The 19,844-nt window shown below is 40.9% G+C and overlaps 1 protein-coding gene across 1 annotated transcript; it reads right to left on the bottom strand.

Annotated features, from left to right (window-relative positions):
• Window positions 1-1,208: 1,208 nt before the first annotated feature.
• On the bottom strand, window positions 1,209-19,363 carry LOC307139793 (atlastin-3-like). The gene is made up of 14 exons (XM_079838892.1): window positions 19,260-19,363; window positions 17,960-18,187; window positions 15,229-15,363; window positions 13,383-13,487; window positions 13,238-13,288; window positions 11,704-11,760; window positions 11,133-11,225; window positions 10,902-11,040; window positions 9,425-9,552; window positions 8,962-9,018; window positions 8,799-8,870; window positions 3,231-3,422; window positions 2,906-3,145; window positions 1,209-2,585 (listed from the first exon to the last, which is right to left on the bottom strand). The coding sequence occupies exons 2-14, from the start codon at window positions 18,161-18,163 to the stop codon at window positions 2,517-2,519; spliced, it is 1,542 nt and encodes a 513-aa protein (XP_079695018.1). The 5' UTR covers window positions 18,164-18,187; window positions 19,260-19,363; the 3' UTR covers window positions 1,209-2,516.
• Window positions 19,364-19,844: the final 481 nt, after the last annotated feature.

Raw genomic sequence — 19,844 nt, 5'->3', positions numbered from 1 at the left:
TCCTGGGCCACTCCTGAGCCAGAGCATCCACTCCCAGAGGCAACAGAGGAGACAAACAGAGCGGGCAATGTGTAGACATGCTCAAAGCAAACAAATCCACTTCCACTCAGCCAAACCTCTACCATATGAGGCTCACCACTTGAGGGCTCCAAGTAGGTCCGCTCCCAGGTTTAGGTGACCTTGAATGTGAACCGCTCTGACTGACAGAAACTTGGTATGCGCCCAAAGAAGGACACACTTCGCCAGCCTGCACAGGGGGCAGGAATGTAGTGCTCCTTGGCGATTCAGGTGTGAGACCACAGTCATGTTTTCCAATCCTTAGAGAACGAGAGGCCTTGACTATCGAACTCAGGTCTATCCGTTTGCGTTGCCGCAAGCAAACTGTTGAGTCCTAGTGTTAAGTTAGTAGCCCATCTGAGCTCCTTGAAGTCAAGCCCTCTCCCTCATCCTTAAGCTTAGAGCACGGCCATTGAGCGTAAAACATTCAAATCACAGACTATTGCAGTGTCGACAGTCAGATAAGCCGTTAAGTGCCGCCTGAGCATGCTGAAGGCCCAATCGCACGCACCTGTCATGAGTGAAGCATCTCCTAAAACTTAACGTGTTCGTTTGAGAGGAGGGAAAACCGCTCTTAAAAGTAGTAATGAACACAAAGAAATGCACTTTCCTACAGGCAACAGAAAATTCGCTTTCTGAAAATGTTATAATCTGATTAAACAGCGCGTAGCAGGACACGCCGCTCATATGAAGCATACGTACGTATTCCTCGGAGCGGTGCTAATCGCTACTGGCCAATAAAATGGAGTGATGGTATAAGGGCTTCAGACATTTGTCACTCCAAAGGTGTTCCCATAGTGACGATTATGCAGCATTGAAGTGAACCTATGAAAGGGAACAAGGACATTCAATTTCTATAGAAAAAATTCACTGCACACGCTAGAGGGAGCGGTGGACAGCAGCAAAGAATGAAACTGCAGAGGGAAGAGCATATCCCGCTGACCACAGAATAGCCTTATTACCTACAATTTGCAACAAACCAATGACATCCAAATTAATAGTTCCATTTACTCGCTTTTGTTCATTCGTAGACTCAAATTAACGGCTGTTCAAAATGCTTACAGTCCTCATCAATGCTGACACCTAGCGTACAAAAGTTGACTCTTTTTGACATTTTTGCCTCCATCTGTATACAAAAAAGACCCATGAGTGCATTGCATGCTTAAATCTTTATTTTAGGGGTTTATATATGTAAAGTGTATGTAACAGTAAAAACGATATGCAGGGACAAAGAATGATCCCTGGTAGGTCAGTTTAGGCAGGTCCACTTGATTGAAAATGTGAAGAGATCAGAGGACACATTCAAAAAACCCCAACCGAGGCTCTGGTGGAATGCAACCAAGAACAACACCACAAAGACACATTACAGATACGCCTTGGGGGGCATACACATATTGTCATTGTCTGTAAAAATCTGGAAAAAACAAAAAGATTTCACGTACTATCATACGTGAATATATCATACGTGGAAACTGAATTTTCCAGGTATACTCTTTCACCGCCACATTATACATGAAATAAGAGGAATGTCAAATGACAAAAAGAAAACAGAAAGTAATAAGATGCAATAGTGCTCAGACCACTACAAAAACAGAATCAAATCAGGTGTTTACTAAAATGATATGCAAATATGAACCTGATTACAGAATAGTGCACAATGACTGAGCTTTTCTCAAGACACTTTTAAATAGTTGATATTGGCTTTTCTATTAACACTTTCCATCCAACTTAAGTGTCAGGATGGTTTTGAACACCCAAAAACATGCCAGCATTTTAAAAAGGGGGTGTACAGGACCAATCCTGCACGCAAAACCATTTTAATGGAATAAAATATGTTTGTTACTCCGATGAAACCCAATACAAGTGAAACAACATATTGACAGGATTTCCCATAGAAATCATACATGGATGTATACAAGATGGAATGCACAGAAAGGCCACAATTTGGTGGAGATCATTAAAAAACAAAGCTCTTGCAAAGGTAACATAATATAGTGTACTTACACTTTTAATACTAAACATCACATCAAGCTCAAGCCTTAATGAAGTAATGGCAGTTCATGTGCAAAGGTATTCCTGGCTAAAGAGAACAAACCAGTAACATGTCTACAGAGTGCAATGCAAGTGCAATCCAAAAGTTACACGACCCTGACCTGCTATGGAGGATGTCTTTGGCTGTACTGTAAACGTATCAATGCAGCTCTGTGGAGAGTTTAGCCCTTGTGCTAAATCCATACCTGTCCCTGAAAAACTGCTGGTTTGTGATATTTGGTTTATATTCATATTTGTGTTGACATTTAAAAATAGGGTTTAAGACATCTTGAAAAAAATCAGTCAACCTGCATTAGAAGTAGAAATTTAAGTGCTGTGTTTGGAGATGTGCAATATTTGGTATCATATTATTGGTCGCATCTGTGCAGTTTACATCTGGTTCTGACATCTTTGGTTTGACTGAGAAGCTATCTTGTCTTCTTTTGTTGTGCAGCCACCTGACCCTGGCCTCTTGTCTTGTTTAGCACTTCAGTAGCCTTGGGGGAAAAAAGGAAGGGAAAAAAACAGAATTTAACATTTCTAACACTTAAGGACATTTATTAAGGGTAAGTATGAAGATTTTTATGTTAAAATACATTCTTCTAACCAAGATTATTGTTCATTGACTATTAGCATGCCATTCATGGATTTATCTCCCACAAAAGTGTAAACATTGAGAGCTGTACAGCTCAACCTTTAGTGAGACAATTAAAAAAAAAGATTTATTTTTTGTAAGTCTGCTAGGTGTCACTAATGTCAAAGACGCTACCTACTTCATCTTTAAAATTAAAAAAGGTATTAAAAAGACTACATTTACCTGCTCTAGTACAACTCCAGCAGCTTGGTCTATGACTGTGCCTATTTCTCTGTACTGGCCAGAGTACCGGATAATGGCCCAGGTCAGCATAGCAATCATGGCTAGACCAACTACACAGTCACATGCAAAGGAAATAGTTTCCAGGCCAACAAAGAGAAAAATTCCTGACAGCACATACAGGAGGCAGATCAGGACAAACAGCACTGCAGGTGTCCGAAAAGCACTGAAAACATTCTTGGACTGAAAAGAACACAAGTGTACAAAAAGAAATTAGTAAAATATTTCTCACATTAATCCTTTTAAAGCTTTTTCACAAAGCTGTTACCTCATTGTGCTTTCTTAAGGACTCCCACTGCTCCATCAGCTCTACTTCCAACTGTACCTGGTAACGGTAACAAAAATCCCGCCCACCCATCTTCTTAGTGCCGGAGAAGAGATGAAGGGCCTCCGCAAGGAAGAAGCGGTGCTTTTCCTCCAGTGAGTCAGGAGCCACATAAGGCAGATCTCCACCACATACCTAACGGTGAGAGGGAATTTACGAAAAAGAAATAAAGAGGACAATGTATAAAAGGTTAAATGGATATTAACATGGGGTAAGATGGCCCCGGTGCAAGATGACCCTCCCCCCCAATTTGTGCACGCATATGTTGTGACATATTTGAAACAAATGCGTGATTTGCAATTGTGTTTGGATTTTCTTTTCAATGTCTTCCAAATTTCAGATGGAACCGCAAAGTCCATTTGTAATTGCAATTCTAATGTAGGATGTGGCATACTCTCCAACTTTATCAATAAACCCCACCATCAAGACTTATTGACAGTTGACTGTGTTAGGAAATATTGCGATTCCATTTGAATTTTATGAGGGTTGGAGCAGGATGTGGAGAAAGTGAAATAGCAAATGGGTTATTTTCTATTGCTATTCCAAAACCGCAGGGTCATAACTCGTAAGACATTGGAAATGCAATTGCAAACAGACTTTGCGTTTCCATTTGAAATTCGGCAGACATAGATTAGATTAGATTAGATTAGATTCAACTTTATTGTCATTACACAAGTACAAGTACAAGGCAACGAAATGCAGTTTAGGTCTAACCAGAAGTGCAATAGCAGCAAGTGCAGGATATACAATGGATGCGTAAGTGCAGGACATGGATATGTACTGAATATGTATAAATATGTATAAATAGAGAGACGTTATTACTATAAACAGAACTGAATTTACAGGTGAATATGTACAGTGAATAAATATACAGATGGCTATTACTATAAACAGAATTTACAGGTGAATATGTACTATGAATACAATATACAGATGGCTATTACTATAAACAGAATTTTACAGATAGAGGTATACAATAATATGTTAGGCTAATATGAGGAATAGCAGTGGATTAGGGTAGTGCAATAAATTATGGACAGAGCTATCCGGAAAAAAAGTGTAAAGTGCAGTGGAAAGTGGTTGCATATTACATTTAGAAGTACAGTGCAAAAATGCAAATGTAAACATTGGTACTATAAATACAGTCGGCAGTGCAAATGAGCATAATCCAGTTAAGATATGGCAGTGTAAGATGCATATGTAAACAGTTGTTACTGTGATAAACAGTCGGTAGTGCAAATAACAAAGTGAAGGAAGATGTGAGGTAGGAGAGTTATCAGTTTATGAGGGAAGTGGATCAACGGGGGTTTGAGTTCAATAAAGAGACAGCTCTGGGGAAAAAACTGTTCTTTAGTCTGCTGGTCCTGGTCCGGTGGATCCTGAAACGCCTGCCGGAGGGCAGGAGAGAAAACAGTCTGTGGGCTGGGTGAGAGGAGTCCTTGAGGATGCTGCGAGCTCGATGCAGACAGCGTTTCCTCTGGATGTGTTCGATGGCAGGCAGTGGAGTCCCTGTGATGCGCTGGGCAGTTTTCACCACCCGCTGCAGTGCCTTGCGCTCCGCAACAGAGCAGCTCCCATACCACACTGCCACACAGTTGGTCAGGATGCTTTCTATTGCGCAGCGGTAGAAGTTCACCAGGATAGCCGAGGAGAGCTGATTCTTCCTCAGTGTCCTCAGGAAGAAGAGGCGCTGGTGAGCCTTCTTGACCAGGCTGGAGGTGTTGGTCGTCCACGACATGTCCGCCGAGATGTGGATCCCCAGGAACTTGAAACTGGAGACACGTTCAACAGCCATTCCATTGATGTGGATGGTGTCGTGTGTGCCTCTTGACTCTTTCCTGAAGTCCACGATGAGCTCCTTCGTTTTGGTGGTGTTGAGGAGCAGGTTATTATCAGCGCACCATGTGGCCAGGTGCTGGATCTCTTCCCTGTAGGCAGTCTCATCGTTGTTGCTGATGAGCCCGATCACCGTAGTGTCGTCCGCAAACTTGACGATAGAATTAGATCCATACACAGGCTTGCAGTCGGCGGTGAAGAGGGAGTAGAGAAACGGGCTTAGCACACAGCCCTGTGGTACGCCAGTGTTGAGTGTGATGGATGTGGAGCAGGTGAATCCTGAACGAACATTCTGGGGTCTGTCAGTTAGGAAGTCCAAAATCCAGTTACACATTGAAGTGTTGATGCCCAGGTCTCCAAGTTTAGCTATTAACTTGGATGGGATTACAGTGTTGAATGCGGAGCTGAAGTCAACAAACAGCATGCGTGCATACGTGTTCTTATGGTCCAGATGGGTGAGCACAGAGTGCAGTGCCATGGAAACGGCATCCTCTGTGCTCCTATTGCTGCGGTAGGCAAACTGGTGTGAGTCCAATGTGGATGGTAGAGAGTCTTTTAGGTGTTCCAGGACCAGCCGCTCAAAGCACTTCATAACGATGGGTGTGAGTGCTACAGGGCGGTAGTCATTAGGGCACCTCGGGTTAGAGTGTTTTGGCACTGGCACAATGGAAGTGCGTTTAAAGCATGATGGTACAGCTGCTTGGGCAAGAGACAGGTTGAAAATGTCTGTAAAAACCCCAGCGAGCTGCTCCGCACATGCCCTGAGCACACGTCCAGGGATGTTGTCTGGTCCAGCAGCCTTGTGTGCGCTGATCCGGCTCAGTGCCTTGCAGACATCTGTGGAGGAGAGTGTGATTGGTGGGTGGTCAGCTGAGGGTTTGAGCTTGGTGGCAGTTTCTCTGTTGTCTCTTTCAAAACGAGCATAAAAGTAATTTAGCTCGTTCAGGAAGTTGACATCAGTGGCTGCGGGGGTGGAGTGGGGGGGTTTGTAGTCACTGATGGCCTGGATGCCCTGCCACATGCGTCGAGGGTCAGAGTTGGAAAAGTGACCCTCTATCTTTAGCTTGTAGCAGTGCTTGGCCTTTTTGATGCCCCTCTTCAGGTTAGCTCTGGATGTACTGTAGGCTTGTGCATCACCTGATCTGAAGGCAGTATTGCGTGACTTCAGCAGGAGTCGAACTTCCCTGTTCATCCAAGGCTTCTGATTAGGGTATGTGGTGATCTGTTTCTGGGTTGTAACACTGTCGATGGTGGTATTGATATGATCCAATACAGAGGAAGTGAATGAGTCAATGTCCGTGTGAGCGCCACTGGTGGCTTGAGAAGCAAACATACTCCAGTCTGTGTTTAGAAACCTTTCCTGGAGTGTGGAGTCTGCCCCCGCAGGCCACACCTTGATGGTCTTTACTGATGGCTTCACACGGTTGATGAGGGGTGAATATTTGGGTGATAGAAACAAAGAGAGGTGGTCTGACTGTCCCAGGTGGGGGAGGGGTGTCGCAACGTAAGCTCCAGCCATGTTTGTATATACATGGTCTAAGGTTTTGTTTCCTCTGGTGTGGCAGGAAACATGCTGGTGAAACTTGGGTAGCACTGACTTTAGGTTTGAATGATTAAAGTCACCTGCAACAATAAACGCAGCTTCCGGGTGATCAGTCTGTTGTTTACTGATGGCTGCGTGAAGTTCTTTCATAGCAAGCTTGGCATCAGCATCCGGGGGAATATAGGCTGCAGTGATAATAGTGGAGGTGAACTCCCGCGGTAGATAAAACGGTCTACATTTAACCATGAGAAACTCCAGGTTAGCTGAACAATGACTCCCAACAATAGCAGAGTTTGTGCACCAAGCTTTGTTAATATAAATGCACAATCCACCCCCTCTGCTCTTCCCGGAGCCATCTAGTGTTCTATCCGCCCGGAGTGTGTGGCGTCCCGCTAGCTCAATAGCGGTGTCCGGTATTCCTCTGTTTAACCAGGTTTCAGTGAAGATTAGGACGTTACAGTTCAAAAGTTTCTTACTGTGTGTAATGCTGAGTCGAATCTCCTCCATTTTGTTCACTAGCGATCGTACATTGGCAAGGAAAATGCTGGGTAAAGAGAGCCGGTAAGGAGTTAGCCTTAGCTTAGCTCTTAGACCTCCACGCTTACCCCGTCTTTGTTTACGATCACAGCGCCGCCTTCTAGCACTTCCGCCCGGCCGGGCAGAGCGCATCGCCTCGGGCGTCCTAGCGATCTCAGGAAGGAGTTGAAGATTGTCCATAAAACTGTCGGAAATTCGCAAACCAATATCCAAAAGCTCACAACGGGTGTACGATGTAAAAGCACAACTGTTCTGTACGAACAGACCCGAGATGAACAAGAAAAATACCGCAAAATTGCAGAATCTGGAGAGACGCTGAGCCTCGCGATCTACTCGCGCCGCCATCTTGGTCGTATTATTGTTACATACATTGTTACAGACATGTTACATACATGGAAAAGAAAATCCAAATGCAACTACAAATCACGCATTTATTTTTTCCATTATGTCACAACGTATGCGTGCATAAATTGCAAATACAATACAATGTACTTATTGTGTTCATATTATATTGCAAAACACTTTTGCTGATATTGATGTGGGATACGGGTGAAGGCCTGTACACACCGGGACGAATATCGCACGCGCTTATCGCCAGCGTTTTTCGTGACGTTTTTCGGCGCGTCTTGAGTGTTCACACCCAAGCGATTTCTACTGGCGTTGCGCCGAGTGAACGTGCACATTCAGTAGATGCGCTCCCGGTACACAAGGTGGTGCTGCGGCACTTTACGCTTCTGACACTCGCTTGTCGTCACACAGAAGAAGAGGAGAGACAGTATTTACGTGCTTGCCAAAACCATAGACATATTATGTCTATGGCAAAACCATTCACACACTTTTTGCTAACTGGCAAGCAGCATTAGCAGCCCATCTTCTTCTTTGTCTACTTACTACTTCTTCGTCGTATCAGTGTGTGCTCGGCAAGACCGATTTTGTGCTTGAGCGCCACCAAGTCGTGTTTTACTGTCACTTCAGCAGCTCCAGGCACGTGAACAAAAGCGCGGATCTCATTGGTCGGCCAGTTTTTTACGTGCCGCGTCAAAATAAAAAAACGAACCCGAGGCGTTTTTTTTAAAATGACGCTTTTACGCCTGCCGTTTTACGCGTCGGTGTGCACACTCACATTGGCGCCCATTGTTTAGTCACGAGGCGTTAAACGTCGGCGATAAACGCGTGCGAAAATCGTCCCGGTGTGAACAGGCCTTAAGGCTAGGGATAGGTGTGGTGGTATAGGTAAATTTAAGGGTAGGGTTAAGTGTAAGGTAAGGCTCAACAATGTAATTACAGAGGTAATTTCAGAAATTAACTACAGCTGTAATTACATGCAGGTAATTAAAAAAATATAAGTAATGTAAAAACGTATGTAAACAATAAGTGCATTGTATCAAATGATTAATTTGAATGTTAGTACATAGTAGTGAAGGACACTAATATAGATCACTGCATAGATCTTATACTAATGTGAAAGTTAATGAACATGAATGATTTGTGATTTTCAGGGGACAAAACATATTCAGCAGTTGTATTATGTATAAACCTTTTGGGAGGGACTGTACTACACATAACAAGTGTTTAAAACATTCCAGGTAACATACCTTCTCCATATTCTTGTAATACTGGTCTTTAGCTGCCGCCACTGCCGCAAGGTTATTGGCCTCTGCTGTAGCCTGAATCAAAACATTACATCAAAGCCATGAAATCTTGTGTTAAAGCAATATCAAATAAATACCAAATATTAGTAAAACTGTATTATGTTACCTCCAGCATGGATTTAGGGTGTGGAAGGTCTTCTCCCTGATATATCTTAATATATGCCTGACAAATTAGAAACAAAACTCAAGTTTAAACGTTTATCAAGCTTGGAACATACTCTGCAAGAACAAAGAAATTTGTTTGTTTTCTCGAGGTGGCAAGAACAAGAACAAAGTTCGTTATGGCCAGGACGTTACATACTTCACGAGAAAAGCAGGTGCCGAACATCTCCGTTTCTCAGCATTAACCCCGCCCACTTTAAAATTCTGACCAATCGCACAATAGTTCTTGGACACCCACAAGAAAAAAGTTCTGCTCAGACGATGTGTCGAGAACAAGCTGCGAGAACTCCCAAACCAGGGCTCAGAGAACAAAAGGACGTGATTTTGTTCTCATAGCCCTGGGAACGAAAACTTTTTTCTCTGTTCTTGTGGAGTATGTTGCGGCCTTAAGCCAGCTGCAGGCTCACCTTGAAGTACTCCAGCAGGCCTCTGCAGGTCACCTTATTCCCATTGATCTCTTTCACTGCCAGCTCATCAGACTTGAGCAGGTTGGGAATGAGTTCACGCAACTGTTCCTTAAACTCTGGAGCCACATCTGAGAATCGAGGATGGAGAGATTGTTAGAACATGTAAAACAACAAATAGCATAAAAATGCCATTATAAAATGATGGACTGAAAATGCAGATGAAACCCACACAATGAGATATGCAGATATCAGTAAATGGAGTGTTGACAAATATACACTACTTTACTTCGGTTTGGGGTCAGTAAGATGTTTTCTGACTGATATTTTAATTTGGCAAGGATGCCTTAAGTTGATCAAAAGTGATAGTAAAGACATGTGGCAAGGGGAGCGTGGTTAACCAAGGTCTGCAGCTGGAGAGAGAATCCGGAGACGAGCGGTGAGCAAGTAGGTCAAGTGCAAAATGACAAATCACCTGTGTCTCATTGCAGTTATTGGCATGGAGAGACTGGTTAAAAGCCACCAGGAAACAGGAAGCAGGAGGAGAGAGACTGACTTAGGCCTTGTGTGGGGGCCGAATGCTCTGGAGAGCCGCACGTGGATTTATTTATTTTGAGACGGAGTTTGTTTAAGCGCTGCGAAGGTGTCTTTGTTTTTGGATTTCTGAAACATTCAATAAAACCCCACGAGCATCAGTAAAGCTGACCCTGACATCTTCTTTCCTTATCTTGAATCGCATTACAGACATTTATAATGCTACAAAGTCTTTATTTCAAATAAAGCAGTTCTTTTGAACTTTCTATTCATCAAAGAATTCTGAAAAAAAGGTATCACAGGTTTCACAAAAATATTAATCAGCGCAATGGTTTTCAACGATCTACAGTAATAACAAGTGTTTCTTGCGCAGAAAATCAGCATATTAGAATGATTTCTGAATGATCATGTGACGCCGAAGACTGGAGAAATGATTCTGAAAATTCAGCTTTGACATCACAGGAAAAAAATAATAATTTCAGAATATATTACAATAGAAAACGGTTATGTAATTTTTTTCTAATATTTCACAATATTACTGTTTTTACTGTATTTTGATCAAATAAATGCAGCCTTGATAGGCATAAAACATCGAAGCATAAAACATCTCTTATTGACCACCAAATGATAGTGCATGTTATTTTTGTGTGGATATGTAACAGCAAAAATAGGGATTGGCACTTTGGTAATTTTGCCCAAACAGATAAATCAACCAAGTTGGGGGTCCGTCACCCAAACTTTAAATTGTGTTGCATCCCACCACACTGCATTTTTTTCTCTAATAATGTCAAACAAATCTGACCATAAAGTACTGTAACCAATCACAAAATTTGTTATCACAAAACAATTTTTGTGCTTTCAATTTAATCTTTGTGCTCTGGTTCTTGTGCCCATCTCTAGGTAGAGTGAGTCATGCGAGTAGTAAAACATAAATGAAGTCTAATACCACACAGCTGTCCCGTGAATGCAGGGCTTGTTGCCACCTTCAGGCCAGGGTGTGGTAAGAGAAAACAGGAAATGGAGGTGAAACAGGAGTGAATGTGCTCTCTCACTGTCTGAAGCTCCTCATGCTGAGTCTGCTTCACCTGAACACCACCACACACACAAGAGGGATATCACTTCAGACAAACACACGACTGAACATATAGAGTACCGCAAGTCATTCTTAGTTACATACTTGAAGACGTTTGTCCAAGAAATCGCTTCCTCCCTTAAACCCAAATTTGTACTCATACGGGAAACTCCAGTCTCTGACCAGGAACATAAGCGACTGTGGACAAGAGTTATGCCGACATGAAGGAAACACACAATAAAATACATACACGCACAGACATGTCTGTCTAGGTGCACTCTGATAGCCAGCGGTTTCAAGTTATACATCTGCCCTGAGCTCTCAAGACAATGTTGTCCATGGTTTCATATTAATGCAGTAATATTGGATCACTGTATTCTTTAAAGAACCTTGCTAGGGATTTAAATACAAGAGGATATAAATATGATAATCATTAAATATAATATTTTGAATACCATGATATTGCCATCCGACACCATCATTGTAACATGGTGTCACCAGAGGTCTTTTTAGGTACTGAGGTTATTCTGCTCATGAAGGTAAATGAGTGCCAAGCAAAAAACCCACAAATTTGAAATACAAATGTGAGCATCAAGCCACGTGTCACTACAGGTACACACAGATAAGAACTAACATTGATGAATACAATGCCAGTATCAGCATGGTGTGTTCATACCTGAAAAGGCTTCAGAAAGATTTCATCCATTGCAAGTCGGCCATACTCTGTAAACAGCTACACAAACACAAAGACAGGTGTAATAAAAAAGTTAGGGAAACAACAAAAGACCACAATGTAAAACAAGAAAAGAAAAAAAACACTTATGACTGTGGTATACAGTATGGTCTGTACGGCAAGATTAAGAACAGAGATGCATCCATGCTTCCGCCAGCAAGTTGATGTGATTATTTTCTCCTAATTTATGTTTTAGCTACACTTTTAACAGCAATGCATTAAAAAGGGATGAATTTAGAAGCACAACTTTTCTCACAGGGTTTGAGCATGCTGAGAGCTTGTTCCACAATATCCAACATAAATCAAGATATACATTTCAAAACAATTACAGTTGAACTTGAAAGTGTTTTCTGACAGCTTTGGACAATAAAAGACTATAGATATATTTATTTGTTGAATATTAGTTACTGGCCATTGCATCACATGTAATTCAATGTACATGCATTAAATGACAGTAAAGACATTTATGTTACAAAATAGTTATTTTCTTGTTCTGAACATTCTATTCATTACAGATTCCTGAAATAAATGTATCACGGTTTACAAAAAAATAAGCAGCACAAATGTTTTCAACACCGACATAAGAAATGTTTCATGTGACATTGAACACTGGAGTAATGGATGCTGAAAGTTCGGCTTTGCCATCATAGGAATAAATTACATCTGAAAATATTCAATATTAAAATATTCAAATCGGAAACATTTCTTTTAAATTGTAATATGATTTCACAATTTCACTGTTTTTACTGTCATTTTGATTAAGTACATGCAGCAAAGTCCCTCGAACTTGCATATGGATGTACATTTCGAGGTATTCATTCCTCATGGTCACAGCCTGTTTTATTAGTTAGGACCTATAAATACTTTTAAAGTGTGAGATTTTATCCTGCACTAGCACGTAAATCTGACAAAACATTCAAGCGACAAGAGGTGCGCTTCTGTGATCATCCCTCCGCATGCCATAAGGTTGCAGACCATTGCACTAGAATATGACAATAACTTTTACTGTACCTTCTGATCACACTGCAAAAAAGTGATGATCATTCTCAGTATTTTTGTCTTGTTTTCCAGTGAAAATGTCTAAAGATTCTTAAATCAAGAGGCATTCACTGAAGATGCAAATTGACTTAATTTTGTTCAATTTTTCAAGACTTGCATCTCAAGTAAATTTATCTTGATTTAAAGATGTATTGATTTTAGTATTGGAAAACAGGACAAAAATGCTAACTAAGATATACATTTTTTGCAGTGCATGCAACATTTAATGCCATGACTTTATGAATTTAAGACTTTCTGCTCTAATTTAAGACCTTTTAAGGCCTTCATTTGTGTATGGATGAATTAAGACTTTTTAAAACCAGCCGAAACCCTGCTTTTAACCCAAACATTACTCTGTGGTGTAATAAGACCTATGCAGGGCATTTAGTCAGTTTAGCTTGAAAATTCTGTATTCTTGGCTAGCTGTGACTTGACTAACCTGAAGTTGCTGTAGATCATCTTCCTGAATGTTCTGTGACAGGTTATAAATCTAGAAAAAATATATAATTAATTATAATTATGACACATTTCCAGTCTTCTTTCAACTTATTTGTGGCAAAATTGTTAGGATGCATTGTGGAAACCTGGATAGAACTAGTCATGGTGCTGAGGGCAAAGATAGTGGCACAATCTTTGACTGTGGACTGAGAATCAAACGCTCCTTGTGTGTCCATTAAAAGCACTGCAACCTACAGAAAAGAAAAAAAAGGCTCCATTTTAGTACTACGGTTCTCCAAGAGAGCAAGTGACCGAAAGTGACAAGTAATTCCATCCATCCATCCATCATCTTCCGCTTATCCGGGGCCGGGTCGCGGGGCAACAGTCTAAGCAGAGACGCCCAGACTTCCCTCTCCCTAGCCACTTCCTCCAGCTCTTCGCGGGGAACCCCGAGGCGTTCAAGAATCAAAAACGCATTAAGCCAGAATCACTAGCGATAAAATCTAAACAGGAAATGACCACAAACTTACTATGAATCTGATATCAGAACTTGCACGAGTGCAGATTGCATACTAGACACTAGATAAGATTTCAGACAGTAATACATCCATAATGCAACGGTCATAATGAATTTCTAGGGAACTGAAACTGAGTATTTCATTTAATCTCAGTTTATTCATACCATATACACCAATCAGGCATAACATTATGACCACCTTCCTAATATTGTGTTGGGCAACCTTCTTCAATTGCTCCGTGGTCCAGTTCTGATGCTCACGTGCCCACTGTTGGCGCTTTTGGCGGTGGACAGGGGTCAGCATGGGAACCCTGACAGGTCTTCGGCTATGCAGCCCCATACGCAACAAACTGCAATGCATTGTGTATTCTGACACCTTTCTATCAGAACCAGCATTAACTTCTTGAGCAATTTGAGCTACAGCATCTTGTCTGTTTGATCGGACCACACTGCCAGCCTTCGCTCCCCACGTCCATCAATGAGCCTTGGCTCATGACCCTGTCACCGGTTCAACACTGTTCCTTCCTTGGACCAATTTTTTATAGATACTGACCACTGCAGACCGGGAACACCCCACAAGAGCTGCAGTTTTGGAGATGCTCTGACCCAGCCATCACATTTTGGCCCATGTCAAACTCACTGAAGTCCTCACGCTTGCCCATTTTTCCTGCTAACACATCAACTTTGAGGACAAAATGTTAATTTGCAGCCTAATATATCCCACACACTAACAGGTGCCGTGATGAAGAGATAAGTGTTATTCACTTCACCTCATAATGCATGTTATTCCTGATCGGTGTATCTCAAACAAGCACGACCACTAGTGACAGGAATTCCACTTATACTGATTTTCAGTATCTCTGAATAATTTATTCAACTATTTTTAGTAATATTTATAAAAGTTACAACAAAATCCTAAAGCTCCTAATGAACCTATTTAACTACACATTGTCATATAAAGAACCAATGATAAACACTGATCTCACAAGCCTTAACTATTACATAACACCAGAGGAATTTCGGTTTATTTTGAGGAAGATATGACCAAAAGTAATGACTTGCAGTTCAAGAAGTCATTCAGAGGTTAATTCAGTAACTGCTCCAGCTGATTTACTCTGTGAGTGAGTGAATCGGTTTTGACCAATTAATAAAAAAGAACCAGCTTGGAATCATTCAAATGCAAATCGGACTACGCTGGTCATGCTGTAAGTTTGTATTGTGCAACCAGCAATGGACAACAAAGTTGAAGTAGATATTATTAAATATACATATACAAATAGAAATAACGTTTTAAATGCATTATTTCTCTCTCACTGACTGAACAGTTGCAACTATAATTGACTACAGTTTTCCCTCTGCGAACGCAGATTCAAAAACTATTAACAAAACCATGAAAATCATTTGTTTCTGGTATTTAGTACTTAAGTTAAGACCACATGGCCACAGTGCGCTGGCTGCTGTTGGGTGCTTGTTACCTCACTTCCATTCTTCTTCCGCACAATGAAAACTTCACTCCATAGATGGATGCCGGTGGTCTCTGGCTCGGAGCCTCCTCTCCAGGAGAAACCTGTCAGGGGCTCATTTTCCTGCCCAAGCCAGTCCTGATCAGGCTGAAGGGGACAAAATAATGCAAGGTGAATATATAGTAGGAACCTGCTCAAGAGCATCAAACCAAGAGTAAGCCAATGATCTTTCAAAGTGTTTGAAATCTATCATCCTATCTGGGCAAATTTTGCCTTAATACGAAAGGGATAGTTCACCCAAAAATGAAAATTAATTACCCCAAGATTTACTCACCCTCAAGCCATCCTAAGTGTATATGATTTCTTCTTTCAGACGAATTATACGGCATTATAATGGCAGTAAATGACAGCCCAAAATTTGAAGCCCTAAAAAGTGTATCCATCCATTATAAACATACTCCACACGGCACCGGGGTGTTAATAAATGCCTTCTGAAGCGAAGCGATGGGTTTTTGTAAAAATATCTATATTTAACACGGTATAAAGTGAAACATCTAGCTTCCGGCAGACCACATTCCATAATCAATTTAACCCGGGCTCACACTACAAAAGTTTTAGGCCAATTTATCCCTGATTTCCCCCTCCCAAGAATCGGAGAAAACATCTTGTCAAGGACCTCGATTGGTTCCGATGTTCACTGCAGATTATCTGGTAATATGAGGCGTTCACAGATCGAATCTTGCACCTCTCGATCTGCTCTCACACAAATCGGGGCCACCCCGATCATATCAAACATGATATTTAGGATTTTAAAATCGGGATAATTACGTAATTTTTTTTTACAATAGCCAATGAAAGAAGTGAATGACAGCACACTACAAGATTTTTACATTTTTGCACATCATACACTACAAGATATTTTTAATACTATTCAGGACGAGAACCTCATGTGATCTCATGGGGAAGTGGATGTAAACATGTAACTCACATAGCAGATCGTCATTGACATCTCATCAGGTAATGTTTACATTTGCTAGCAGCTTTCTACATTCTCCCAGTATATTCAAAACCAAGGCGATTTCTCTGTCTGTATGGTTGTGTCATGTTTTACGAAGACACAAACGTGTCATTTTAACATTCCACATGCCGTTCTGACCCGCACACAGCAGCTTGTTTCGTGGTTGTGACTTCAAATTTTTTATTTGCATATTTGAGAGAAAAAAATCTGAAGATTTTCCTTATATGAGTGATGCCACTAAGGGTGTGAACCTACACTGGTCTCAGGGTTCGGTTCGATTACGATTATCAAGCCATCCATTCAGTTCAATTCGATATTACGATACATCACAATGCATTGACGATGCACTGCATCCTCATGTATACAATTTTTTCAATAAATACAAGCAGTCAGTCATATGAACTGAAACTTTAATTTTACCTGCACAAAGAAAACACGCTTCTCGAATGTATCAAACAAAACTCAAGTCTGGGCACAGAAGACAACAGGAGCATTTAGAACAAATACACAAACGTAAATACTAAAAGCCACTTCAAGAGGTGGTCTGGGCTGCATTACAGTCAAAACTAAAGTATAAATGCATGTGGTTGTTAAAACCACATCTGTAAATTTTACTCATCCCAACAACGCTAAGTAAAATAAACGTGCGAGAGCGTGTCTTCATCAAGCTAACGCACAAACTACTGTAAATAATATGAAAGTAAGTAAGTAAGTAAGTCAAAGGTGCTCAACACACAATCATATTCATTAAAAGTAAATAAACTAAAGGATCTTACCAGTGCTGTTGCCGTGCTCTCTCCTTTTGCGGTCTTTGATTTTGAAATTAGCTGATGATCAATAAAATGCAGCTCATATCTCTTGTTTTCGGTGATGTGAACTCCATTAAATCTGCATATAGTGCGGGAATTGAAGATATCCGTTTTGCGGAGATACATTTACGTGCCCAAGTGTAAATTAAATAGTTTTGAGAAATCAGATAGCTTTGATTTACACACAGCGTGTGTGTGTTCTCAAGGTCGTGCTTACCAGGTTGTTTATAAAAGCCGAAATGTGCCCAGATGTCAGCTTTTAAAGTAGTTGGAGCATTTTTAATTACTCACACTCACGTCTTGCCTCCCTCTGCCACTGTATGCTACCGCGACAAAGCACGTACACGACAAATGACGTCAGAAAAGAATCATTATAATCGGTTATGGTCCATTACTGAACCGATACCGAATCGTCCTTGTCTCATCGCAATGCATCGTAGAAACTATTAATTTCAACACCTCTAGATGCCACCAGATTTTATAATCAGGATTTAAAAACTCCTCTAGTCTTACCCCAGCATTACAGAAAAGGTGGCACAATGATGACGTTGGACGTAGCGCAAACGTTTTGAACTGCGAGAAGGTGGTCTGGCGGAAGCTAGATATTTTACTTCATAAAGTTATAAATATAGATATTTGCCTTACACAAACCCATCGATCACTTCAGAAGGCCTACATTAACCCCCCAGAGCCATGTGTATCACTTTTTTGGGCTTCAGATTTTGGGCTTGGAGCTTGGATTAGCCATTACATTTTTTAATATAACTAATAACTAAAGAACAATGTCATATCCACCTAGGATGGCTTGAAGATAAGTAAATTATGGGATAATTTTCATTTGTGGGTAAACTATCCCTTTAAATTATGTGCTGCATTACATGATCTGAATATTGAATGCATTGGTTTTCCTTCTGACCTTCTTGTACAAGTATCGGAGCATGAAATCCAATAGGAAACTTTTCCCTTTTCGGAAGGCTCCAGCAACAGACACCACCACCACATCTTTATCTCGAACCTCAGGCGCCAACAAAATTCGACCGAGCGCGTCTGTATCCAAGTCAAAGGAGTGATCCTGCTTGTTGACTGTCACAATTTGAACTGGCCCAGGTTCACCCCGCATCCTCGGTCCTATATCACAGGCTTTCTGTGGGTGACAATAATTTAAAAAAAGTTTCAGCTTCATGCCAGCAATAAAATTAGCACACATTCATATTTGAATGCATGACAATTTGTTGTGACCTTTAAAGCTAGCTGTTAATATCTTTTTGGACTTAACAAAGAGAGTGTATTAAATCCATTTCTGGGAGGCATTACGGAGACAGTACAGGCCCTGTTGGCCAGCAAAGCAGGATTTGTTAGGAAAGTGCGATGTGGTAAGCCAGTTAAAAGGTTCAAGCATGCTCTTCTCCACTGACAGATTCCCCAGCTTGAATGTGACTTATTGTTTCAATCTTCTATGACTGCTTTCACTCGTGGGCAAATGAGTATAAGCAACACTGCAGTGTAAACATCTTAAGAAATAGACTAATTCACACAAAGCCAATGAGATTTGCATATGGTGGAAGAGTTTGTGCACAAATATATATATAAGTGAAACTACACACCCCGAGGAATGAAATACACAGGTGGAACCGATTAAACGAGGTGTGGGACAGACAAACCAGCTGGAAAATGTCAGGAATTCCTGACTGTCTCTTGAAAGAATATGTAATAAGCACAGACAAATGCAGTACTGCTTAACTTACATGTAGTAACTAGAAACGTGGCAGTTGACACTAACCAACTTCTTTCAAATATAATAAATGTCAACCATTAAAAGCAACCAGTTGCTTCAAAATGTGTACGGGGTCTTATCAAATAATAGTAAATATTAATGAGTAAATGAAACAGCGTAGGCAATTCCTCTCCTTGTTCAGACTGGCTGAATTCCAGATTTTTGATGTAATATTTTCCACATATGAACCAGGAGTTGTTTACTTGGTGAGTTCTTAAAGGATGCACGAGAATTATTGGAATATAAAATCAAACTTGCTGATATTAAACTATTAGTTAGTTACTGTCGCCTCGCCCCAACATTGAGTTTCTCAATCAAACCGACAACCCTCAACCCTAACCCCTTGAGAAACGGACAAAACAGCCTCGGTAAGCCATCTTAAAAGTGTCTTGGACTAGCTTACATATTACCGACTTTAAAAACAGTCAATTCATTCCATTACCTTATCCTTCGCTTTTCACTGCAGATCTTCCACGGTTTCTGTTCCAGTATGAACGTTTCAGTTTTAATAAACACAACTTTGTCCGTCAAAGAACATCCCACCGCGCGTGTTGATGGGAAATGTAGTTTGTAGGGTAATATGTTTGCATAAACTCCAACCGTAAACAGGCCACACAAAAACTACAATATCCAAGAGGACCCAGAGCAAGCTCGCTTGACAAGTGGGGTTTGTTTTTATGGTCCAATCAGAAGACATACACATTATTAAGCCTAGTAATTTATGTGCGTAAATCAATATTTAATCCTCCGTTTTATTTACAAATGAATTTAATATTATCTCTACGGTTACATCATTGTACGCACATTCAGACCTGTTTTACTCAGTATGTCAATGCAGTAAAGATCGTTAGCTCATGCCATTGCCAACATGAAAATGTCTCTCTTACTTTTTTTTCTTCTTTCAAAAAGTTTCGCCACACATCTAGGGAGTGTCTTCTAGGTTTTCCATAATGAGTCATACTAGTATGGCAGCCTTCATCATAGTGCGAACACATCTCATTCACTGCATTACACGACAGCTGGTATG

Source organism: Gobio gobio, assembly GCF_949357685.1.
Source record: "Gobio gobio genome assembly, chromosome: 16".
NCBI lineage: Eukaryota > Metazoa > Chordata > Actinopteri > Cypriniformes > Gobionidae > Gobio > Gobio gobio.
Note: the sequence above shows the minus strand (reverse complement) of the source record. Positions and strands in the feature narration are given on the sequence as shown.